This window comes from Mytilus trossulus, chromosome 7, assembly GCF_036588685.1.
Source record: "Mytilus trossulus isolate FHL-02 chromosome 7, PNRI_Mtr1.1.1.hap1, whole genome shotgun sequence".
NCBI classification, from domain to species: domain Eukaryota; kingdom Metazoa; phylum Mollusca; class Bivalvia; order Mytilida; family Mytilidae; genus Mytilus; species Mytilus trossulus.
This window is the reverse complement of record NC_086379.1, coordinates 46969437-46997290: the sequence shown is the minus strand read 5'-3', so window position 1 is coordinate 46997290 and position 27854 is coordinate 46969437. Positions and strand designations below refer to the sequence as shown.

Here is a 27854-nt window from a genome sequence, read left to right as displayed (position 1 = left end):
AAGATTTCAACGTGAAAATAGAAGATCACGAACCGGTCACTTCATATATTTGTGTAATTTTTTTGTGCATACAATGTCTATCAGTAGTTACTATAGTAAAATGAAAGTGGGTCAAGTCTATTTTATATGTTTGCTTTTTTCTTTGTTTTAGATTGTGCAGAATTAGCTGTATCCGAAGAAACACATCATATCTCAACGTCAGGATATGAAACGAGCTTCATGAATACAATAGAAATGAGTTGTGCTGATGGTTATTCATTTGTGAATGATGGTCGTTCCAATGTCCATTTCATCAAATGTGAGAAAGGCGGAGAGTGGAATGAAACAAGGATTCCTAACTGCATGAGTAAGAAATTTAAGAATAATTAAACTAAGATCTGGTAGGTTTAATGTTATTTAAAAGTAAAAACATGTCAAATTAAATACTTACAATCTGTAAGACTTGTTTTAGAATTTATTGCTAGATTTATTAAAAAACTGGATTGTTGAAAAATATTTGGATTTTATTTCAAATATCTGTAGTTATGTAAATATTAGATTGTAAATTGATTGATATGTAGAGCAGTTTTTTGTGCTAGCTCATGGTATTGATTGTTTAGTCCGCCTTTGAAGACAAGACCAACTGTCAATGACTTTAATGTGAATTTTTGCACGAACTCATTAAACAAGTGAAATATTGGTTCTACAACACTGATGTCTATGTCTGCCAAACATTTATTTCTTCATATAAAGAATCATACTCAATGTATATTGTAGTTACATATTGTCGAATCCCCCCAGCAGTAGATAACGGAAAAATTGTGGAGTCATCTGGTGTAAAAGTTGACAACAATGTTACATACAAATGTAATGACGGCTTTACTATGATCGGGGAACCAGTTATAAAATGTCTGCAAGACGGAAACTGGGAAGTTCCACCAAGATGTACAGGTAAATAACTTAAATTAATAACTTGGATAATGGTAAATGTATTATGGTACTTATACTTAAACTTTATTTCAGAAATTGAATAAAGATTTTTGTTATGAAATCAGTGTAAAATTAAGCTGTATGTCAGTTACTGACATGAATGAATTAAGAAATCAATTACTAGTATTGGTATAATCTCTCTTTCAAATACAATTCATATTGAACATTACATTCAATTGTAAGCACTCTCACAACTTCATTTCTTGTCAGATTTTTATAAAGTTATTTCAACTTGGAAAAGTTTTACAACTTTGTCAATGTGCACTCATCAACAATTTTTACAGGAGTTATATGCACTTTAGAAATATAAGTGATGTTAAAAATGATACTGTGTAAGCTATTTTATGCATACATTTTATGTAAAAATTTAGAAAAATATTTGAAATGGTGTACATTTGGACATTATATTTTTTTTCATATGCATAAAGCCAGGTGTGGAATGAATTGATACAGTATAGTCTTTCATTTATTGATATAGTGTCAAAGTTAATTATGTTGTTTTTCATCTTCCTCTTATGACATGAAGTGTTGCCTTTGAACATCTATCTTCAACCCTCATCCTGTCACATTTTCGTTTTTTGCTCAGCATATTTAGTCACACAATATTAAGAAGAGGGTGGCAAAGGGGGATACTGAACACCGAAACACGTGAAAAAAAATCGCAAAAACGTAGCACTAAAACTAAAAATCAGGAAAAACGTAGCATGAGAAATAAAATCTTAAATATCAAGGAAAAAAGTACCAAAAGTTATTACTTAGAAATCATGTAGCCATTATTTATGGACATGAAGACCTTGCGGTTACCTTTTAGAGTCTGCTACTTGCATCTGATTTGAATTCATAGTTATTTGATAGACTTTATTAAAAAGCATACATATACAATAGAAAGTAGAATGGTAACAATAAACATCAATTTCTATTAGATTACACAAGTTTTAGAAGGTATTATAACACACTGACCTACGAATTAGTTCCAATTTACTTTTTAATCAAATGCAGAACAATGCAAGCACGAGAAATTTAGAGCACCAACACAAAACACCGATAATAAATAAGGGGAAACACGAAGCACGCACTTCGAACCAAACAGGAGAAAATGAGAAATAAAACACAAAAACACAAAAACACGTGAAATAAAAAGGCAGAAAACGCTGCAGGAAAATAACCCTTTACCCCCCCCTCTAAGAAATAAAACTTGTAGACTTGAGTTTGAAATTGGAAAGCATGTCACTTACCATTCTAAAGTTAAACCCTTTTTTAACTTGGAAAAATGCAAAGCTTGAGTAAGGCCTTTGTGTCTCCAACCTCATTCTTCTTTTAATTTTAAAGCTGCTACGTGTCCTGATCTCATAACTCCTGAAAATGGTGGCAAAGAAACACTGGTTGGAGATGCAGATGGGAGAGACTTTGCCTCTGTAGTCCAGTATGTTTGTGATCCTGGCTATGAGACGTATGGAAATGTAACAACATATTGTCAGACTGGTGGAAAGTGGTCACATGATCCTCCTACTTGTAAAAGTAAGTCCTCATTTATAGAGGTGATTGATCAATCCTTGTTAAAGAATAAACATAATTTCTAATGACAAATCATCACTTAATAGAATGAGAACAATAGAGAACAAGATCTGTAGATCTATCTTCTTGTTGTCCTCTGAATTTTATAATATGGTTATATGTCTTCATATGAGAAAAAAACAAATTTATAAAATAATAAAAGATCCAGAACAAATTGAGAGAAAGATTCTTAATAATAAAAAAAGATTTATAGAAAAAAATATTTGTTCATGCAAATGGGTATTGACAGATTCAAGACACCTAGATTTCTCAGTTTTTTCTTCAAATATCTGCTGAAGATATGGTCTATAATATACACCAAAAGTTAATTGATTTTGCATACTCGCAAGTTCAATGCTGCAGACTAGCAAACTTTTTTTTCGGATTAGTTAGTATTTGCAAAATTTTTTAACACACAAAAGGAAAATGTACAAGTATTGGTCTTCAGACTAGTAGGTGAAAAAGATTTTGATGGGTACTGATGTTGATAATTTTACATCCCAAACCTATAAACCTTAACAAGTTTTATTATAATATCTTTACATTATTTTTTCAGAAATAAGTTGTCCAATGCCAAGATTTCAAAGGGGAAATCTGAACCCCAATGATACACTGAAATTTGAAGCTGAAACAACTTTGACTTGTGACTCTGGATTTGGTATTAATGGGACGGAGACAAAAACACAGGTTTTGACGTGTGAGAGTGATGGCAGACTTTCACCATATGTAGCATGTTTAGGTATGTAACTGACCTTTGTTAAATATTATCTAAATATTTAAAATGTTACTTAGTATTTTTATACCCCCTGCCTCAAAGGAGAAGATGTATAGTGATGCACATTTCTGTCCATCTGTCACTCTGTTGTCAAAAGTTTGCTTTCCACATGATAATTTTAAGTATTCACAGTTGTTTCTATAGGTTGGACATGTTCTTGATTCTATAAAGTAATAAATGAACTCTATTTGATGAATAGAATCATTGTAAAGTGTACATAGATATAGGAAGATGTGGTATGAGTGCCAATGAGACAACTCTCCATCCAAGTAACAATTTAAAAAAGGAAACTATTATAGGTCAAGGCACATCCAACGCAGAGCATTGGCTCACACCAAACAGCAAGATATAATTACTGAATTAATTAGAAATTGATCTTATTTACATGGTTATTTTCATGCCTAGGTCAGTCTTGACAGTTACTGTGAATTATAAGTCAATTTCTTTTGTTTATAATAATAAAAAAATGTTTATATATGCATCTTTTTGGCAGAGATCCTTGTTCTTGGTTCATCTTGTTAAATGTTGGTCAATTTATTTTTCAAGTTGGACCTCCATGGCAAAGTAAAATCTACAAAAAAGTTATATGACGAAAATTGTCAATTGACCCCTTAGAGAAATAATTACCGTTTGAAGACAATTTTACACAATTTGTTCATCATGTTTCCTAACATTAAGAAATGTTCTCCTTTGAAACTGTTGTGGCTAATACTTCTATAGTTTAAATGAATTTTCCTCAATGAGTATAGTTTATGAATTTTATTCACTTTTTGATCCATCAACAAACTTGGTTGTCATTTCAAAAAATAGAACATATATCAATTTGATAAATAAAAGAAAATCCCAGAAATGAATCTGGAACTATCCATACTTTAAGGTGGTATGGGAGTCTAAAATAAAAATGATAGAATTTGTTCAAACTTTGCCAAAACGTAGTATCTACTGATATAATTTGAAAAATATAATAAAAATGATAGGTCACCACGCATTTTCTCAAGCTACAGGACTTGACAAAATGACACATTTTGTATGGTTAATACAGGAAAAAACACCATTTTGGGATTAAAAAATAAACAAAATGATAGAATTGTTAAATACTTAAAGATAGCTTTCAGACACTGCTTTAAGAATATCAAAAGAAAAGATAGGGTCACCAGAGTTTTTTTCCTGCTAAAATACTCCCTTGAGCTTTCTCATCAGTTGGCGTTCGGCGTCCGACGTTGTCGTTGTTAGCTTTTACAAAAATCTTCTCCTCTAAAACTACTGGGCCAAATTGAACCAAACTTGGCCACAATCATCATTGGGGTATCTAGTTTAAAAAATGTGTCAGGTGACTCGGCCAACCAACCAAGATGGCTTCCACGGCTAAAAATAGAACATAGGGGTAAAATGCAGTTTTTGGCTTACAACTGTTTATCAGGTCAAGATCTATCTGCCCTGAAATTTTCTATAATTTTCAGATGAATCGGCCAACCCGTTGTTGGGTTGCTGCCCCTGAATTTATTATTTTGAGGAAATTTTGCTGTTTTTTGGTTACTATCTTGAATATTATTATAGATAGAGATAAACTGTAAATAGCAATAATGTTCAGCAAAGTTAGATTTACAAATAAGTCTACATGACTGAAATGGTCAGTTGACACCTTTAGTAGTTATTGCCCTTTATAGTCAATTTTTAACCATTTTTCGTAAATCTAAGTAATCTTTTCCAAAAATCTTCTCCTCTGAAACTACTGGGCAAAATTAATCCAAACTTGGCCACAATCATCTTTCGGGTACCTAGTTTGAAAAATGTGTCTGATGATCTGGCCATCCAACCAAGATGGCTGGCCACCACGGCTAAAAATAGAACAGGGATAAAATGTAGTTTTTAGTGGAAGAAGACGTCAAGTCTTCTGAAGACTTAAGGGGCTGACCCTTGGCATTGAGTCTCTGTATGCCGCATTCATTTCGTATATTACAATTTCAAAACAACTTAGATTCCTGATACCGATTTTTACACATGATTAGGCATCTGAATCATTTAATTTGTAAATTATGATTGTAAAACAATCACTATCGTAAATATGACCCTTTTATTTATGTAAATTATTAGATTTCATCTCATCCACATGAACGTTATTTGTTTACTTGTAACAGGATGTTTTTACTGTAGATATTTGTATTACGCATGCGTGAATTTGGTTTCGGGACAACTCGCCCTGTTTACAAGTTCGCCCTTGAAGTTACGAATTTGCAATCCTGCAGACTAGAAGATTTTATTTTTATATAAATAAAAAGGATATATAAAGTGTTGTCTTTATTCATGGTTTTCCTTTGTCATGTGAATTAGATGCCCTTCGTAACATACATGTGAACCTCCCGGCGGGAGAACAAAACTCCCGTTTTCAGGGGTCTCCTCCCGTCCTCCCGTTTAGGAGAAAAAACTCCCGTGTAAGAAATATTTCATGAATGAAAATTTTCAGACGCCATATTTAATCATTTCTTACTACTGCATGGGTGTAATTGACACCTGTGTTAAATTTTACCTGAACATCAAAGAAGATGTATAATTATATGGCTTCACTTGACAGCTTGGGTGTCAAACATACTGGTAATCAACGATGTTTACCTCCGGCTAACTGCCGTTGTGTTATCAAAACGATGTGTATTGGGAATATTGAAATACTTTTTTGTTACTTCCCTTTGTTTTAGCCTGTTTTCAGTTATTTTGCTTTTAAAAATGTAAATTGTAAAAAGACTATAAATGATTAACATTTTAATCAAATAATCATAAAATGATGTTAATTAAATGAATTTAAATGATTTTGGACAAATAAAAAAATTAAAATTTATACATTATTTTAGCAATCTAGACCTCCTTTCAAGGATTTCATTGAAGTTTATATTATACATTTGTTTCTGATTTTGAAGCCAACATACAATATGTGCAACTATACTACTAAAAGGTCTAGTAGTCAAATTTATTCCTAGTAAAATTTTGAAATTTAAATGTGTAATTTATATTAGATATTATTGTGTAAGCTAAGAAATAAGACATTTTACACGGTTTTTAAGTCTTTTTAAGCTTTCTACAAATATGACTTTCATAATGCTTAAAATCCATGCAGTACTAGTGTTAGAGTATGTTATTTTTTTAATTAATTTACGATGTTGCAAATATACATGTGGAGCTTATTTCTTTCTTATTTGTCTAAACATTTACAAATGATAAGGAGATGGAGACATGAACAAAAATATATACAGATAAGATATATAAATATAATGATTCATTTGCAAGCAGTGAACACAAACAAAACAAAACAAGAAACAGATTCTTCTTATTATTTTATTTTATTCAAATAGAGAGGCAATAAGGGAACTATAAACATTACAATTTGATGGAAATTTGAAGAAAAAACACAATTTCTACATCATTTGGTTACATTTACGACAAAATTTATGTCGATAAAAAAACATGATGTTTTGACCGTTCAGTACTTAATAGATGCATAGTTCTTGGGGAAAAGTCTTATCAAATAATATGAATATAAATGACTTTTTTGTGCTCATTTTTTACAGTGGGTTGTGATGATCTTCCAGTTAGGTTACCCTCATTTGGAGTGTTGTTCCCAACCTGTTCATCTTTGTGCATTATTCAAAATTGGAAATTTCAACAAGCATCTAATATTCTTAATCTGGAAAATAAACCCTTTCATAGCTTCATGCATATTTTTTCTACCGATTTAATATATAACTAGAATCATGCAAACAGACTTAAGGAAAAGGCATGTAAGTTCATCATACAAATATGACACTTTTTCTAGACAATCCAGATCTTGCAAAATACGTCGCTAAAATTGTAACCTTTAAAATTGTTGTTGTGCAGTAAAAACCCATATGGGAACTTTCAAAAGTTGGCGGGTATGTAACAAGTCTTACTATTTTTATGCTCCATTTATGGGCAATATGTTTTCTAGTCTGTCCATCCGTCCTGCTTCTAGTTATAAAGTTTATGGTCGAGGTAGTTTTTGATGAAGTTGAAATCCAATCAACTTGAAACTTAGTACACATGTGTTCCTCTTGATATGATCTTCTTAATTTTACTGCCGAATCAAAGATTTTTCCTAATTTTTATAGTCAACTGAACATAGAAAGAGATTGTACGGATGGGAAATCCATGTACTTATGACCTTTTCTTGTTTGAAGAAAAAAATACATTTTAACAATAATGGAACAAAGCAGCCTGGGTAAGTGGGGCTGCTTTTATGGTAATTCAAGTTTCTTTTTATTCACCTTCTTCCACTTCAGAGCTATCAGCTCTTTGATTGGCTCATAACTCTGAAACCAAAGCATTTAGAGGAAATCTGACATGGGTTAAAAATGATTATCAGTTCAAGATCTATCTGCCCTGAAATTTTCCGATGAATTGGTCAACCGGTTGTTGGGTTGCTGCCCCCCAACTGGTAATTTTTAAAGAAATTTTCCGTTTTTGGTTATTAACTTGAATATTTTTATAGATAGAGATGAACTGTAAACAGCAATAATGTTCAGCAAAGTTAGATTTACAAATAAGTCAACATGACAGAAATGGTCAGTTGACCCCTTAAGGAGTTGTTGCCCTTTATAGTCAATTTTTAACAATTTTCATTAATTTGGTAAATTTATGTAAATTTTTACCAAATTATTTTCTCTGTTACTAATGGGCAAAGTTCATTATAGACATAATTGTAAGAAGCAAGATGATGTTCAGTAAAGTAAGAACTTCAAATACATCACAATCACCAAAATACAATTTTGTCATGAATCCATTTGTGTCCTTTGTTTAATATGCACATACACCAAGATGAGCGACACAGGCTCTTTAGAGCCTCTAGTTTTTATAAACAACCAAAAATAATCAATATTTGCAAAAATATTAATATTTATAAGTTATAGTTTTATAAATTGGTTCTTTTCAATGAAAATTCACATTTAATATCTGCATTCCTGCATCAAATTTTGCTAACTTGATAGAAAATCTGGACCTTTGTTTCCCGTTTTTTTACAATCCAAGATGGAGGAAGACACCCATACCACCTTAATATATATTATAGCAATACTTACAGTTCTAATTTCGTCAAATTGTAATAAACAGTAAAAATGTATGAGGAACAAAAGGAATCATTCAATATTAAACTGTTGCATTCCCTAAACTATTCTTGGAGTTTTTTTATGGCACTGCAAAGAAGTATTTGGTGCCATATAATTTTACCCTTGTCCGAAATCCGTAATTCTGTGATTCCGTTATTCCGTCATTCTGTCATTCCCCAACAAACCATTATACAGAGTTTTTTTCCTATATGCCTTCAGATATTGGATTGATTTTTGGTATGTGAGTTAACCATAATGAGTTACAGATCAAGTTAAAGTTTCATTCAGCTCCACTTATTTTTGGCCGAAATTACAGGCTTTGCACTTTTGAGAAATTATTGAAAATCATAGTTATACGGATTTGTTTTCTATACATCTCCAGATTTTGAGCTGATTTTTGATTTGGGACACTACCATCATGTTTGTGTCCACATGTGTCTTTGAAATTGCAGATTTTTCACGTTTTGGGACGGGGTCATTTGTGTTGTTTTGACACATCTAGTTTTTTTAGAAAAATGGTATGAAAATTATGTAGGAAATGGGATGAAACAGCAATTCAAGTTCGATGATGCAATGAATCGAGTTTGACATCAACAATTTGAAAATGTGCACCAACTATCAAAATCTCAAAATAACTGTAATTTTGTAGAAAAATTTCAAGATCCTTGCTTAGAACACATTGGCCTTACTTTGTATCAAATAGTATGAATAGTAGTTTTACTTTGTTTTCAAACCTATTGTCAGTTTAAATTGTAGCCAACAAAAGACAAATATCAGTAATAAATTTAACAAGTGTAATGTGTAAAATTAAACCAAACTTGGCCACAATCATCATTGTGGCATCCAGTTTAAAAAGTGTGTCTGGTGACCCAGCGAACATACCAAGATGGCTACCATGGCTAAACATAGAGCATGTGGGTAAAATGCAGTTTTTGGCTTATTACTCAAAAACCAAAGCATTGAGAGAAAATCTGACAGGGGCTGATATTGTTTATCAGTTCAAGATCTATAAACTGTTACATAGTTCATAAGTTAATGTTTGTGTTAAGGTTTGTTTACAGCTTTTACATTAATGCTAGCAAGACAAATCTTTGTTTGGCTTGCTTGCTTTGCTTGTATCAATGTTTGCTCAAGCATGGCAATTAAGATAGGCGGGGTTTCAGCTTGTATACATTATACTTAATTTTTTTTGGACGTAATGTTTGAAGTTAAGGACACTTTTTAAAACATCACTGGATGATAAATATAAAGCACAATCATAGAAATAAAAGCCAAAAAATTGTATTTGTTTTTTTCTCTCGAAGATATGCATTGTCATCATCCAACTTAAGAGACTGTCGTCAAGTACTTTTAGTAAAACAAAATAGCTATTCGAACACACCTACTCTGATTGTGTGATTCATTACATAGGTATTTCATTTGACCCATATATTTCATCTTTTAGTACTGTGATTTTTTTATGTAAAAAAGTCAACCTGTAGCTTTGCTATATAAAATTGCGCTTTATATTTGTCATCTTGTGATGTTTTAAAACTTTGAGTGTCCTTACCTCAAACATAACGTCCAATAAAAATTAAGTATAATGTATACAAGCTGAAGCCCCGCCTATCTTAATTGCCATGCTTGAACAAACATTGATACAAGTAAAGCAAGCAAGCCAAACAAAGATTTGTCTTGCTAGCATTAATGTAAAAGCTGTAAATTGAACTACTGTTTTGGGGGTATTTGGTATGCAGTTGTATTTAGCATTAATACATCTCATTTCCACAAAGATTGTTTAGACCTGTACTTTCAGTCATGGTTTCTCGACTGAAAATTTGCATAACTTACATTGCTATTGCTATTTTAATTTCAACATTTGTGTCATCTATATTACAAATAGGTAAGGCATATCTCTTTCTTGACAGATTACTTCATGAAAGAAATGTATGTCATTCTTATATGATATTTTGTTTAAGAATGACATATAGCTCTTTAGTTCAAGGTTCAGAATTGGCTAGACTGAATGAAGAGTTGGTATGAAATCTTAAAATGAAAACAACTATTTCTACATTTTGATCAGCATTTTAAATGATTTGAAATAACCTGTATTATATTACTTTTACAGATGTGGATGAATGTAATGGCACAATTGTTTCTCCTTCGCCTTGTCCTGATACTGAGGATTGTCACAATACCATTGGAAGTCATATGTGTACATGTAAAGATGGTTATGAAAGAATAGGAAATGCTGCATGTTCAAGTAAATCAAATATTAATTATAAGGGACAAGTGTAAAGGTTCATGCAATCTTTTACTGGAGTACAGCTAGTAATATATATGTTATTGTGAAAGATATTCAATCAAAACTGATTTAGGATGATAGGAAGGGAATGGGTCTCAAAACAATTAATGGTCTATTGTTTGTTAATTTTGCTGACTTCAAACATGTTAAAATAAAAACGAATATTCCAACAGTTGATCAAACATTAGTGTATAGAAATGTGCTATCATGCAAAATGTTATAGTGAGAGTCTAGAAATAGAGGTGCTAGTCACTAGAAATTAAAAATGTATGAGTGTTTTTAAAAGTTACAAATTTTATAGACTTTTTTTATCAACTTTACATACCTGTCAACCTGTGACAATGAAAATGCAGGTCATGACCTGCATTGAAGAATCAAATCTCAGGTCATAACGCGTACAAACTTTTTCGAGCTGAATTTCAGTATTTATGGTACATTTTCTTATAATTTATATCAAAGATACCAAAACATCAATGCATGTTCACTTGGTTTAGTCATTTTAAATCCTATTAATTATTATTTCATTGCACTTTTAAAGATTTTTATTAATTTGGATAACACAGTCTTATGTTCTTTACTTTTTGTCACCATCAATTACTTCATTTTATTTGTCAGATGAGACTACTGGCTATATAGCTTTAAAACATACCAGTATTAGATATATTTATGGAAGTGTTTAACGACCTTGACTGGCTTTTCAGCCCTCACGGTACTTAGCAATATTAGATTAAGAATTAAGATTAAGAAGGAAATTAGACTATGATAAAATATAGTAATACAGTTAAAGGAAATATAACTGTAAATAATAATTTTCAATTTAAAAAAAAAAATTATATAAATGTATAAAAATAATGAAAGTTATTTTTCAATATGTATTTGAATTTTATATTTTCATGATTTAATCTTTTTCACCCATAAAACGTTAATATAATGAATAATTTTGAATGGTGACAAATAAGGGGAAGTAACTCTCTAGTTGAAATATGTTTGTAAACCAAAAGTGCAATTTATTTACGAACTAAAGCTAAGGTAATTGGTGTTAATTAACAGTGTGTTTGACACCAAAGCTGTCAAGTGAAGCCATGCACTTAATGGGTCACTTCATTTGACAGTTTACATAGCTAGATGAACTTCCTGTTCATGAAAGAATTACGAATTTGTCTGTATTTCAAAGGAATATTACTATGAAATCAATCTCAAGGCTAAGAAAAACGGGTGAAATCGGGTCATTTTCGGAATTCCCATGTTATTTCAATGACCCGGCGGGTGTCCCGGGTGATCCCTCAGAATTGTGAAAATCTGGGGTCACACCCGCAGAATACGGGTCAGTTGACAGGTATGACTTTATATATATGTAGAGATGGGAGATAAGTATGTCAATAACTTTTAACTTATCCTGACTCTCTACTGGCTATCATTTTACATGATGGTAACAATTTTATTGATTGCATAAGAAATAAGATATTGAAATATGTTTAGGTTCTCATTCTATGGAAATAACTTTGACAATATAAAATGGTTTTAGAAATAAATAAGCCTTTTGAAATGGAACTCAATTTGTTGCTTTTGAACATTTTCAAGGACTTCTATGATGTTAATTCAAGAAAATACTAATTAGAACACATATTTCTTCATACTGTCTAAATGAGTTACAGTTCTTGAAATATTGAAAAGTGGCGTTTTCAGTCGTGTCTATGCATTTACTCATGAACTATTCACCCAAAATTGTGTTGCTGATGACAAAATGAAGGTCAAGTTTGATATTCTCGATTTTCACTTTTACCAATCAGGAGTTATAGTTCTTGAAAGATAAAAAAAATATTTACTGTTCTTGAAAGATTAAAAAGTTGTGTACTATAATTTGGAAACGTAAGATCTGAAATTTATAAAAAACAAAAGAGAGCTGTTTTTAGTTTAAATGTTGTGTCTATACTAAAGTCTTGCTCAACTGTTCAGGTTTTGACCTTGCCAGGAAATTCCGGTTTGCTGTCTCTGTGACAGTCTTATTGTTTTTTTTAAAAAATTTTTAGAAAATTTTAAATGTATCTTTAAATTAAAGGATTTTAACAAATTTGTGATAACTAATTGTTAGTAGATTATGTTTTTGCAAAAGGTCAATGCTTACTCCGTGATCTATGCCTTTTTCTAAAAATATATATACAAGTAGAATTTTATGAGTTTTATGTAAATGTAATGTTTGCAATAAAACTGTCATAAAACAATGAAAAAAAAGAAAGATAAAAAATCAATTAAAATGATCAGAAATTTTAATGTGAAAATGTAAAATCACAAGATATAATTATAACTTATTTATCCAGATATAAATGAATGCAGTAGTAATAATGGTATTGGACCTTGTCATCAGAGATGCACAGATTCATCACCGGGATATACATGTGGTTGTAATGATGGGTTTGTACTTTATACTGCGGAAGGAATTAGTAATATCTCTCTTGCTGATGGTGAAAATGGAGAAAAAGAGGGAGATGTATATTATATCAATCATACTTGTGTCAGTAAGTGGTTATAGAATTTGTGTATAAGTAACACTGATTAAGGGTGCTGCCAATTTAATGGTGGAATCAGTTCTGAAAGATTTTTTCCACTCTTTCTTCAACGCCTTATTGAATTGGTTATGAAACTTGGCATGATTATGCAACTTGCTAAAACGCCTTATTGAGTTGGTTATGAAACTTGGCATGATTATGCAACTTGCTAAAAATGTGTCACAAACAGGGAAGACAATTTTGTAATTGAAAGTCCCGGTAAAAAATAAGGTAAACTTAGCTGCCTCTGAACACATGTTAGCCCCTTGGAATTTGGTATAATTGTTCACCTCTCTTCAATAGAAAGTATGGTGTGAACATGGATGATATTTGTACATTGAAAGTCATAGTTAAAAACTTGTCAACCTGTCAACACTGTGCATATGTTCATAAATAATGTTTGCTTTTAAACTTGCCAATCCCTTAAAAGGATATGGCAGGCATCATACCAGTTGTCAAATTATAGATCATATATATGACTGACAGCCTGCTAGGCTTTTTCTCAACTTCCAATTCCTAAGGAAAGCACTTTATGTACATGATGTATGTGAATTTAAAAAAAATAATCAACAATTTTCAAAAGTGAAGTTGCATACATGTATATATATATATAGATAATTTAGCTGATCTGTAACAATAACATCTTCATGCCTTATATATCATGTACTGTAGTACGCCGCTAGATTAAAAACTGACGTGGAAAGCTAACATATGGCCACCGAAAGCTCTTTTTTTGAGAGCCAAGAAGGTCGTGTGGTCTAGCGGGACGGCTTCAGTGCAGGCGATTTGGTGTCACGATATTACAGTAGCATGGGTTCGAATCCCGGCGAGGGAAGAACCAAAAATTTGCGAAAGCAAATTTACAGATCTAACATTGTTGGGTTGGTGTTTAGACGAGTTATATATATATATATAACTCGTCTAAACACCAACCCAACAATGTTAGATCTGTAAATTTGCTTTCGCAAATTTTTGGTTCTTCCCTCGCCGGGATTCGAACCCATGCTACTGTAATATCGTGACACCAAATCGCCTGCACTGCACTGCACTGTCTAACATTGTTGGGTTGGTGTTTAGACGAGTTATATATATATATATAACTCGTCTAAACACCAACCCAACAATGTTAGATCTGTAAATTTGCTTTCGCAAAAATTTACCTCGCCGGGATTCGAACTCATGCTACTGAGATATATGTATATATATATAAAGAAAAAACTTATAAATTGTAAACAAATGGACTTAATGAACTGAAAGTATGTTGCTTATCAGATAAATAGAATACAAATTTCACTGTTTCATGTATTTTCTATCTATTACAGGGAAGCAGTGTCCAGTTCCACCTCCTCTTACTAATGGACAAGTTTTGTCAAAGAAGGAGTTATTCTTCTTTCAGGATTCAGTTGAATTCACCTGTGACCATGGATATAAATTGAGTACCACAAACAGCAAACTAGACTGTCAATCAGGTGGAAGTTGGTCAAATAGCTTACCTAGCTGCCAAAGTATGTAACTGCAGATTTCTAAATTCACTTTAAAGCCTAAAAGGTTTTTCATTCTTTGTCTGTTTTTCATTGAGCAATTTGAGTTTTAAAGAGATAATCGTAACTGCAATTACGATTATCCCAATATGGCGACGGCAGATATAGGTAAAATCTTTACAGTCATTTTCTCAAATGTAGCATGTTTTTGTCACTAGTTACTCAGCTGCAAGGTTCTTCTATACCATTACAGCATATTTGAATCGTAATGGTGCACTGGAATTCTCTAAGCGCTTTGAAAATTGCTGTTGAAAAATTTGGGATGATAATCGTAACTCGGAATAAAAGATAATCGTAATTATGGGATTAAAAAATGAGAAGATAATCGTAACTGGATAGTGTTTTATTGATATTGACACAAAAAACGTATATCTGATAGCACATGATGAAATTATGGTGATGAATAAATCATGTTTCAACATCTTATGACATATCTTTTTGTGCATATAATATTAATGGTTCTAATTAAAACAGCTACAGACTATTATATCATAAAATTGGACGGGTGTACAACTTCAAGAAATTTGGATATTGGAAAAACACGAACTATGTTAAAATACAGAAAACTCCCAAGAACTAGGAATGTCACAAAATATGGGAATGAACGAAGAGGCAATTTTAAAGGAAGTTGTGATATATGGCAATACTTGTCAGGGGAAACGCATTTCACCCTACATTAGATTTGTGATTAATAAAATTGAGAATGGAATTGGGGAATGTATCACAGAGACAACAACCCGACCATAGAAAAAACAACAACAGAAGGTCACCGACAGGTCTTCAATGTCGCGAGAAATTCCCGCACCGGAGGCGTCCTTCAGCTGGCCCTAAGACTGTAAAAGGATATTGCTAATCCCCCTCCATTTTCCTAAAAAAACCCAGCTAAAAGGCGCACATAACATTGAAACTTTGAAAACAATTATAATATCTACTTACCACAATACCTGACCCGACAGCTCCTTCACATATCTTGAACAGGTACATAGATATAGGAAGATATGAAACAACTCTCCATCCAAATAACAATTTAAAAAAAGGTAAACCATTATAGGTCAATGTACGGCCTTCAACATGTATATCTTAAAAGGTTATGCATATTGTAGTCTGTTAAAAGGGCATTTTTCAATAAAAGTGGGAATTTCAGACCTAAAAAAATGAAAAATCAACTTGTCGAAATTTTTATTTCTAGAGTTATTTTTAAAATGATATCATTTTCATAATGTATGTACTGTTTCGCAGCGGACATTTGTCCACTACGAAACTGCTTTTAAACGCACATCTTATTGCATTTTAATGTGTCCTATAGACATTCCAGTTTGTCTTACTTTATAAACTAGAAAGATCTCATTTTTTTCTGAATGTAAGAACCATTTTTTATCAATAAATATTAAACAGTACTTCACATATGAACGTACAACTTATGTTAAGTAGTGGACATTTTCATAAGTGTTGTAGTGGACAAAACCATTTCGGTCGTAGTGGACAAAAAGTTTCGTAGTTGACATCAACCCTATTCTATGTTGATAACATACTGAAATTTACATGAATCTAACTTTTGTTATTTGTTTTGCACGAATAGAATTGACAAAAAAAAAAAATCTCCAATATTTGTTTCGTAGGTGACCGTTTTGTAGTGGACATATTTACATGTTTTTTTCCCCCACAATCTCTATATTGCAATAGTAACGAGAATGATTATATTCATCAAAACACGTACTAAGCTGTACACTGATTTTGTTTTATAATTTTAAAACCAGGTACTGAAGGAGATTTGAACCGTTTCGAAGTAGACATTAACAAAAATATGGTAACGCTCTGGTCCATTTGGTGTTCTTTTTTTTGTCAACAATTAAACTGCCGTTATTAAAACATCATTTCTTTTGTAAGACCGGTATGTGTATATCTCTTGCAGACATTGAGCATGAATGTTGAATAGGGCGTATAGGGAAATGCCATTCTGGTTATTTTGAATCATTCAGGAATCAATAGTTTTTTAGTCCCTCTAAATATAGTATGTTTCTATGCTTAAAAAATGTTAAATCTAATTCCATGTACTGACTGCACAAAAAATTACTTGTAAAGATGAAACACATTTTTTTTTAAAAAGTGGCTTGGACAAAAAATCACGGTTTTGTAGAAAAAATGCTAATAAATCATGAGATGAATAAGTAAATTTGTTTCAGATATTAACCTGTAAGTTTCTTCATTTATTTTTATTTTCCGTTAATGTCATCAATTAACTGTACATTTGCATTTTAATACACACAATACCATTGAAATGCTGAAAGACACATTTAATATTTTTCAGTTACTATTATCCGATAAAGAAATTACGATTATCCAACAAGAAAAATTCCATAGAGTTACGATTATCATCCCGAAATTTTTCAACGGCAATTTTCAAAGCACTTAGACAATTCCAGTGCACCATTACGATTCAAATATGATGTAATGGTATAGAAGAACATTGCAGCTGAGTAACTAGTGACAAAAACATGCTACATTTGAGTAAAATTACTTTAAAGATTTTACCTATATCTGCCGTCGCCATATTGGGATAATCGTAATTTTTCAGTTACGATTATCTCTTTAATACCAGTGAAAGGATAAATCGTAAAAGGTGAAATATGGTACCAGAACATTATTGGGTTGAGATATGAACTGCCATTTAAATGAAATTGTATAAATCAAGCAACCTGCTATCATGGATTCAGTTTTACAATGTAGCTCATTTTATCTACTGAAAAAGTGCTTATCCTTCTTAAGACCTACAGTTAATAATGCAACTGTTAGCAATAATGCTTAAATAATGAGTTTAACTAAAACACAGTACACAAGTTTTGGCAGTCTCCTTTGGAGACATTATGTATTTATAATCATATCTTTGCCTTCTTTTAATTATTTACAGTGGCAACTTGTCCTACTCCAACTACGGGGTCAATTGAACGATCAACTAATATATATCCAGCTGGGCCCACTGTTGACTATAATAAAGAAGTGAATATAGAATGTCAGTATGGATCAAAGAAGATGAACAGGACATTGTATTGCTCTTACAATGTCATGAATAGTGAATATGAGCTTCTTGGAGATGCACAAGAATGTCCAGGTTAGATGTAAATCATTTTTGTAAACATAAGGAAAAAAGTTCATGAAAAGAAATAAATTACTGAAGATAATTGAATTTTCATAAAGGTTAATATTTAAGACTCAGCAAAAACAGAGAACTTAAGATGGACAAATGAAAAGAAGATTGTGAACTTAAAAAAGTACACTTTTCACTTTATAACAGAAATAAAATTACTTGGGTTGGTGCTTAAAATCAGGGTTGGTCAGTTAACAGTAAACAGACATATTTTTTGCCTAATCACAAGCTTACATTTTGTTAACACCACCACATTGCGAAACACATTATGCCTAAGTCTCACCTTTTGACTTTCATTTGATTTGTAGCTTTGAAACAATATTGTAATTCTTGTTTATAATACATTTCTACATATTTTCTGTAACCAAGAAAATGGTAAAAAAACTGAAGAATTTTCCATCATCTGTTTTACTTTAAGTCAATCTAGTTTAAGTATTAGATTTATAAATGTCTTTATTAAGTTATAACGCAAGTTTTCCATTGTCTTTAGAAATAGACTGTGGACAGCCTGAGGAAGTTCCAGGAAGTATGTACTCTGGACTGACTAACACTACTCTTAATTCTTCTTTCACTTTTGAATGTAATTCTGGTTTTGAAAGATCAGGCATGTCATTGGATGTGAATGGTATATATACTGTGAGTTGTCAGGAAAATGGAAGATGGAATATAGGAAATTTGACTTGTACAGGTATGATATTTTTGAACATAGACCTGGGTTGCGGCTTCACATCTTTATTGATATATATACCAACTTATTTTTCATTGATACTTAATTTCATGTTTTGATTATTCTAGCCAACTTAGCAGCGATTTATCTTCACTATTTTCTCATTTTCCTGGTGTATTTATATAACATATATATATATAGATATACAACTTGTCTAAACATCAACCCAACAATGTTAGATCTGTAAATTTGCTTTGGCAAATATTTTGTTCTTCCCTCGCCGGGATTCGAACCCATGCTACTGAGATATCGTGACACCAAATCGCCTGCACTGTAATAGTTCCGCTAGACCACACGACCACCTGGGCTTCACAAAAATAAAGATTTCGGTGGCTGTATGTTACCTTTCCTTGCATTTGTCAGTTTTAATCTAGCGGCGTACTACAGTACATGATATATAAGGCATGAAGATGTATAAATATAAAGGCAATAATAAATTGCTCAGGTAATTTTTTTTTTATTCAGCCATGCTGGATCTATGTGATTGCTCTGGATTTGGAGACTGTACAAAATTCAAAGTTTATGACATAATGGAAATGATTTGGTGTTTCTATAACTTGCAGAAACTTTATACACCATTTTAATCACCAGCTGCTAACTTTTCTTTATTTTAGATATACACTTGCGTATAGCTCCTTCGTAAATCAGGATTTATATTAAATGGCTGTATATTTTGATTAATGGCGAAAATGTGTTTTTATGCCTCAACTACGATAGTAGAGGGGCATTATGTTTTCTGGTCTGTGGCTCCTTTCGTTTGTTTGTTCGTCTGTCTGTGCGTCCGTTCAGGTTAAAGTTTTTGGTCAAGGTAGTTTTTGATGAAGCTGAAGTCCAATCAACTTGAAACTTTGTACACTTGTTGCTTATGATAGGATCTTTCTAATTTTAAAGCCAAATTAGACTTTTGACTTCAATTTCACGGTCCATTGAACATAGAAAATGAAAGTGGGAGTTTCAGGTTAAAATTTTTGGTCGAGGTAGTTTTTTTTTGTTTGATGAAATTGAAGTCCAATCAACTTGAAACCCAGTACATACGGGTATGTTCCCGATAGTATAATCTTTCTAATTTTAATGCCAAATTAGATTATTACCCAATTTCACGGTCCATGGAACATGCAAAAGGATAGTGCGAGTGGGGCATCCATGTACTTTGGACAGATTCTTGTTTTTATCAAAATTAATCAGTTGATAAGAATAATTCAAGTATTTTATCCTTAATGTACCTTAGTCATTGGGGGGGGGGGGGGGGGGGGGGGGGGGTGCACCACATGTTATATTAAAGATGACAGGAGTTGTGCAACTGTAACATGTGTAATATGTCACCTTTTTATACTTAAAGATATGAGAATAGGTTGGGGAAAACTATCAGAAATGTATGAAAAGGTCGATAAACTTCTCTTAAGTTATTCCTGTGTCATAATTCTTTGTGTCCCCAGCTGTGTTGAATTTCAAATTTTTCCCAAAAAAGATGGGGAAAAAGCTGACTTTTTTTAATTGAATCCCCAAAATTACTTGCATCATTATTGCAAAATTCTCCATCTTTGGTGTATAGAATAGAATTTTTACAGAGAGGTTATAGAAATAAAGATAACAAAAGAAATTTCTAAAGTATAGTCATAAAAAATGTCAGAATAGCTACAAAATTGGTTGGATGACATACCCAGGATGCTTTTGATCTAACAATTTTGCGGGTGATGTTTTATTTTTTGTGAAAATAATCATTTACAAATTTATAAATGTAGACCTGTGATAAGCATGCATAAAGCATTGAATACATATTTTCCAATACTAATAACTGAACATGCAGGTTAACCTTACAAGTAACCTCAGTTGAACTTCTAAACTGTTATATCAATGACTTAGTTTGACTTTCCCAATCTTCTGTTTTGATTTGAAATGTTTTATGCAGAAAGAAGATTATTTAATCTGATAATTGATTATTTTATATATTTCTTTGTAAGAGAATGATATGTTTACTTCACAATGAAAAATTTAATATAACTTGTATTTTTTTATAATTTGACTCAGTAAATCTGCATGTCTTTTAATCTTTTTGTAGGTGGAAGATGTAAAGATCCTGGCACACCTGGTGGTGCCATGCAAGTTGTTACCAGTTATGAAGTGGGTCAAATGGTATACTTTAAATGTAACAGTTCTGGCTATTTTCCTGAGCCTCCACAGCCTTTGGAGTGTGTAGTAGATACTACTACAGGGAATATAACATGGAACGCCACTGCAGAAGATGGTTCAGCAGATTTACCTGAATGTCTTGGTATGTTAAGAACTTTACTATACCTGATAGTTCAATAGAAGTGCCTGAAAATGCATAAATACAAAACATTATATTTACAATAAGAGTGCTACATTATGTACAGGTATAATTTCATTCAAATGGAGTTGGAGAGGCTCATTTATTACATAACAATAAACTATTTCCATATTACACACTTTTGACTCGGGATTATATAATTATTTTTGAGAGGTTATCTTTTTTGTGGTAGACCTACTAGTATCAAGTTAAGTAAACGCAGGGTTTAGAAGTAAAACCAAGCTTTCAATCGATACAATTTTGAGGGATAATTAACTGCTTGACATTTTTAGCTCACCTTTCCTAAAAGGAAATGTGAGCTTTTGCCATCACTTGGCGTCCGTCCGTTTGTCGTCGTCGTCGTCGTAAACTATTTCAAAGATCTTCTCCTTTGAAACTACTTAACCAATTCAAACCAAACTTCATCTGATTGATTCCTAGGGTATCTAGAATAAAGTTTGTGTTTTAATTCCCATTTCATCAAAAAAACATGGCCGCCATGGCTATAAATAGAACATAGGGGTAAAATGCAGTTTTTGGCTTATAACTCAAAAACCAAAGCATTGAGAGCAAATCTGAAATGGGGTAAAAATGTTAATAAGTTCATGATCTATCTGCCCTGAAATTTTCAGATGAATCGGACAACTGGTTGTTGGGTTGCTGCCCCTGAATTGGTAATTTTAAGGAAATTTTGCAGTTTTTGGTTGTTATCTTGAATATTATTATAGATACAGATAAACTGTATATAGCAAAAATGTTAAGCAAAGTAAGGCCACGGTTTTTTAATTTGTTGGTTTACGGATTTTTCGCATACAAAAGTAGGGTCGGTCGGTCGGAAAAAAAAAGAAAAAAAATATCTTTCAAAACAGAAAAAATATGCAAAATAAATATATATTTCACCTTACAAACAAAATGTTTGTCTTATATGCTGTTTTGTCATCAGTTCTTAAAATTAAGTTCGATGAAATATTATTGATCAGTGATCATGAACATCGCATGACATCGTTTAATAATTTCCTGTAAAAAAAGGGGGGTTGCATGGACAAAGACTAAATTAAATCGTCATTTCACTAACAAGAAAAACAGATTTGCGTAGATCTCAATCAATTCCAGGAAACTTGGTGAATAATGATCTTCCAGCAAAAAAACTGATAAAGAAAAAAATATAAAAACGTCGTTCAAAAATAAGTTTCAACACACGTGTCGAAAAATGTAATAAACTCGTCCACTGGAAAAACGACAAGATTGGGTTAACGAGTTGTCATGCAATCCGGTTTTTATCCCAATGATCGATATTTTTTGTTATCTATGAAACAAGTAAATTTCAAATGATTTGTTAATATTCAGTATTTTAATTGATGTATTCCACCTGTCCACATTTGGACAAGTCTATTTCTCTGAGATGATGCATCTTACGGACTGATGACAAATAAGGGAAACAAACTTATTTTGTAATTGGTTTTAAACACAGGTTTCGTTCCGCAAAATTATTTGCGCAAAAGACATTTCAAGGTAAGTTATAATTGATTTTTCTATTTTTAGAAACATAAATTGGAAGTTTTATATTTCACAACAGAAAGTGTTATTAACTTTGTTAATGATTAATGCATTTCATTTCATAATAAAAGACAATTTTAATTATTTTTCAGGGATAATGCATTTATAAGGGTTGGCGGCAAAAAAAACCCATGAAAAGTCAATTTTATTTTTATTCTGAAAATGGGCAAAATCGGGTCGGCGGATCCGTAAACCAACAAATAAAAAAAACGTGGCCTAAGATCTTCAAATCAGTCAACTTGACCAAAATTGTCAATTGACCCCTTAAGAAGTTATTGCCCTTTAAAGACTTTTTTCACAATTTGTTCATCATGTTGACTTACTTTAAAAAATCTTCTCCTTTGAAACTGCTGTATCAATTTCAGCCAAACTTAGGCTAAATGAGTTTCAGAGTATCTAGTATAAATTTTATATTTTATTTCCTTGTATGTCAAGAAACATAGCTCCTATGGCTAAAATAGAACATAGGAGAAAATGATTTTTGTTTTGCTTTTGACGAAAATAGGACGATTCAAAAAACATTTAAATAAATTGAAAAGCCAAAATAATCATTGATGAGAGATTTAACCAAAAAAATTAAGGTGAGCGATTCAGGCTCTTGTTAATTTAACCACAGAAAAGTTAACCTGCTGAGTTTTTTTTATAATTCCGGAGTCAAAAGTTAGTCTATTAATACTGATATTACTTTCCCTGTCTGCAGTAGAAAACAAGTTGTTCATTGTTAAAGTGGGATTAATTTCAGAATGTTGTTTAGATTAAATTGCACAATATCAGATAAAAAAAAAAGCCTCTATGCAAGAGATGATGAAATTAAGAGATATAAATCCCAGCCGAATTTTCAGAAATTGGAGACCTAGGGTAGGGGTTCAATATACCGCAGGGCAGTCAAAATACCATGTCAAAGTATAATTTTTAAAATATCTTTTCCAGCAAATTTAATACATACAAACTACTTATTGGTGTTTTCAAACTACCTAAAAGAGTTAGAATTCCCAGAATTTTGTTAATTAAAGGTCTAGAGTAGGCGGTTCAATATACCGCAGGGGGGTCAAAATACCATGGCAAAGTAAAATTTTCAAAATATCTTTTCCAGCAAGTTTAATACATACAAACTACTTATTGGTGTTTTCAAACTACCTAAAAGAGTTAGAATTGCCAGATTTTTTTTTGTATTAAAGGTCAAGAGTAGGGGGTTCAATATATCCCTGGGGGGTCAAAATACCATGGCAAAGTAAAATTTTCAAAATATCTTTTGCAGCAAGTTTAATACATACAAACTACTTGTTGGTGTATTATAACTACATAAAATAGTTAGATACCAGAATTTTTTAAATTAAAGGTCTACAGTAGGGGGTTTAATATACCACAGGGGGTCAAAATACCATGGCAAAGTAAAATTTTCAAAATATCTTTTCCACCAAGTTTTATATATACAAACTACTTATTGGTGTATTCTTATGACATAAAATAGTTAGAATTGCAAGAATTCTTTAAATTAAAGGTCTCAAGTAGGGGTCCAATATACTGCAGGGGGGGGGGGGGGTCAGAATACAATGGCAAAGTAAAATTTTCAAAATATCTTTTCCACCAAGTTAAGTACACATTCAAACTACTTATTGGTGTATTTTAACTAGATTTTTTTTTAATTAAAGGTCTAGATGAGTGGGTTCAATATACCACAAAAAGGGGGGGGGGTCAAAATACCATGGCAAAGTTAAATTTTCAAAATATCTTTTCCAGCAAGTTTAATACATACAAACTACTTAATGGTGTTTTCAAACTACCTAACAGGGTTAGAGTTGCCAGAATTTTTTGAATTAAAGGTCATGAGTAGGGGGTTCAATATACTGCAGTGGGGGTCAAAATACCATGGCAAAGTTAAATTTTCATAATATCTTTTCCAGCAAGTTTAATACATACAAACTACTTATTGGTGTATTCTAACTACAATAAAGAGTTAGAATTGCCAGAATTTCTGAAATTAAAGGCCTATAGTAGGGGGTTCAATATACCACAGGGGGTCAAAAAACCATGGCAAAGTAAAATTTTCAAAATATCTTTTCCACCAAGTTAGATACATACAAACTACTTATTGGTGTATTCTACTTTTTTTTTTAAAAGTCTTAAAATTCAAGCTTTTCTAACTCTTCAACATAGTAATTATACCCCAATAAGTAGTTTTTATGTATTAAACATGCTGGAAAAGATATTTTGAAAATTTTACTTGGCTATGGTATTTTGACAACCCCTGCAGTATATTAAACCCCCCTACTGTAAACCATAAAGGAATTAGAATAGCTTGAAATTTTGAAATTGAAGGTCTGTAGTATGGTTTCAATATACCGCAAGGGGTCAAAATACCATGGCAAAGTAAAGATATTTTTAAAATTTTACTTAGCCATGGTATTTTGAACCCCATGCTGTATATTGAAACCACTACTACAGACCTTCAATTTCAAAATATCAAGCTATTCTAATTCCTTAACATAGTAAAAATACTCCCAATAAGTAGTTTATAAGTATTAAACATGCTGGAAAAGATATTTTGAAAATTTTACTTGGCTATGGTATTTTGACCCGACTGCTGCAAATTAAAACCGCTCCTACCCTTGAATTTCAAAAATTCAAATTTTTCTTACTTTTTATCATAGTCATTATACTCTAATAAGTAGTTTGTATGTATTAAGCATGCTGGAAAAGATATTTTGAAAATTTTACTTAGCCATGGTATTTTGACCCCCCTGCGGTATATTGAACCCCTACTCTTAACCTTGAATTTCAAAATATTCTAGCTATTCTAATTCCTTGAAAAAGTCATTATACTCCAAGAAGCAGTTTGTATGTATTTTATATGCTGGAAAATGTATTTTGAAAATTTTACATAGCCATGATATTTTGACCCCCCTGCGGTATATTGAACCCCCTACCTAAAATCTCAAATTAAAAAATATGATAGCCAATAAATTGTAAATTAGATTATCTGCAACACTTTTTTTCAAAAACAGGGGGTTCAAAATACAATATGTGAAAAATGACCTCCAGGTCATTGACCCCAGGTTCACCTTTTTAGGGGGTTCAAAATACCACATGACACTGGGTCAAATAATTTTTTGGAAGTCCTGAGTAAGTATGTATTGTTTCTTTAAGGTTTAGTATTGATCTGACTTATTCAATATTCATTTAATTTGGCTAAAAATTAGTATTGCTTCATACCTTATGAAAATTTGTATTGTATTGAATTTGTATTTAAAGAATATCAATTATTTTTTTGTTCTAGATAAAACAGCCCCAGTTTTCTCCAACTGTCCTTCCGAACTTATTTATGTTGACAAAACAGAAGAATACACATACCAAGTGTTAACAGCTATGGATAATTCTGGTGCTGTAAAGAATATACACAATCCTGGAGGGTACTGGCCAAGTGGACTCCGAACTAACTCAGATATTGACATAACTTACACTGCTGAGGATTTCAGTGGGAATAAAGCAGACTGTGTTATTAAGATTAGAGTGAAAGGTAAGATAATAAAGCTAAATTGTCGGCAATCACATAAAAAAACTTGTAGCAAAAGGGACAGACTTACTTTGGGAGAACAGATCAAAGAAATTTTATTGTGGTTTTTTATTTATATATAAAAGTTTAATGCAAAGAAAAATGACAATTTAACTTATTTACTAAACAACCACTATATTCACTATGACCTTTATTAGACTGAAATACACATCTTGTGATATAGTCAACAATGTTTTGAGGTTAAGTATGTTAAAGCTTGTAAACAAAGTTATTTTTTTATCTTACAGATTATGCAAAGCACGAATTGACATGTCCACAGAATATAACCAGACACATTGATACAGCAACTGGAGAAATCTTCAATGTCAGTGATGTTGTGTCAGTTACACCTTCAGATTCTGATTTAACCTTTACATTTAATCCTGGAGAATTAATTACCTTGGATCATACAGCAATGGCAGAGCAGAAGAAAGTAGTTGTCACTGCAATTGATAAGTGGGGAGCTGAGGACCAATGTTCATTTTTTGTAGAAACTAAAGGTAAAATGTGGTTTTAAGGACACCACATGCACAAATCATTATTTAATTACTCTTCAGTTAAGACTCTTCTCAATTCTAGTGTAAAAATTCAGACTTATTTGATTTCCGTTGAAAAAGTAAATGATTTCATGCTAATTTGATAAATGCAACTAATACCTTTTATATTCAAAGACTTGTAAAGGTAATAAGATAAAACAGCCAACAATTTCCTGACAAAAGAATCCTGTAGATGAATTTTTGAATTACTCATGCATACTTAAGTATTGTCCTAAAACTTGCAGTTTTAATTTAGTCTTCAAAATCAAAAGAAACATTAGCAATGTCTGTGAAATTAAACTTTTTTGAGTCGTTAAAATCATTTCATTTGTCCGTTTTACCTTCCCTGAACTGTTCTTCAACGTTTTAGAAAAATACTAAGAAAATTTCTTGAGGTGAATGCAAAAAAACAGTCAATACAAGTTTGTTGTTGCCATGAATCTGGTACGATTTGGACATATTGAAAAAATAAGGCACCAACTTTTAAATCATCATAAAATGACTAAAATTGTTTAAAAATAAACTGTATCCTTTGTTAGGTTGTTATTTTTTTCATGTTTTTTAAATTCATGGTATTAATGTTCAGTAACAAGTGAGACTTAAACATGTATTCACGCATCGACTTAAGTATAAGATTGGCAAATGTCTCAGATTTTGTGAAACATTAAGAAATATTATGATTTAGCTAACTAATTTTTCAAATCTTACATTTTTTCTCTAGCTGATGCATGTTTTAAAGAGTCTTTCCCAGTCAGTGTATCAAATGCTGCGCCGGTGACCTGTACTTCTAGTAACATCAGCTGCACAGTTACGTGTAATATTGGATTTGTGTTCTTTGATGGCAACACAACAAAGAAATATGACTGCACTGGACAAAACATGTGGATGCCAGCTTTACCACCAGATACATGCATAAGTATAACAATAGTGCATAGCTAACTCAAATATAGTTCATGTAGAAACCTTTTTATCTTTTTGATAGAGTATATGTCCTCAATTAATTCCTAGTGTCAAAAATTACTAATATCCAAGTATGTATTGCTCTGTTTACCTCAGGAAGTATTATTTGTTTCTGTGTCTCAAACAAAAATAAAAAAAACAGAGGCCTTGCTGACATAACGGGGCTGAGTTTTCTAGTTCCACTTCCCCTTTGGATATATATAATATTCTATTCATGCGTTACTTTTAGTTTATTAAGATTGTTATGATCAGAATATGAGTAACAAGAATTGAAAATGAAAGAAATCT

At 31.7% G+C, this 27854-nt stretch overlaps 1 protein-coding gene across 1 annotated transcript in view; it reads left to right on the top strand.

Moving 5' to 3' along the window:
- LOC134726453 (sushi, von Willebrand factor type A, EGF and pentraxin domain-containing protein 1-like) overlaps nt 1-27545 on the top strand; it is a 59294-nt gene extending 31749 nt beyond the window's left edge. Inside the window, exons 10-22 of the mRNA XM_063590858.1 lie at nt 152-346; nt 757-930; nt 2299-2487; nt 3080-3262; nt 10517-10651; nt 13012-13209; nt 14562-14744; nt 17689-17889; nt 18416-18613; nt 20712-20924; nt 25795-26034; nt 26319-26570; nt 27328-27545. Coding sequence (XP_063446928.1) covers nt 152-346; nt 757-930; nt 2299-2487; nt 3080-3262; nt 10517-10651; nt 13012-13209; nt 14562-14744; nt 17689-17889; nt 18416-18613; nt 20712-20924; nt 25795-26034; nt 26319-26570; nt 27328-27545 — 2579 coding nt within the window. The remainder of the gene's footprint in view (nt 1-151; nt 347-756; nt 931-2298; nt 2488-3079; nt 3263-10516; nt 10652-13011; nt 13210-14561; nt 14745-17688; nt 17890-18415; nt 18614-20711; nt 20925-25794; nt 26035-26318; nt 26571-27327) is intronic.
- The last annotated feature ends 309 nt before the right edge of the window (nt 27546-27854 follow it).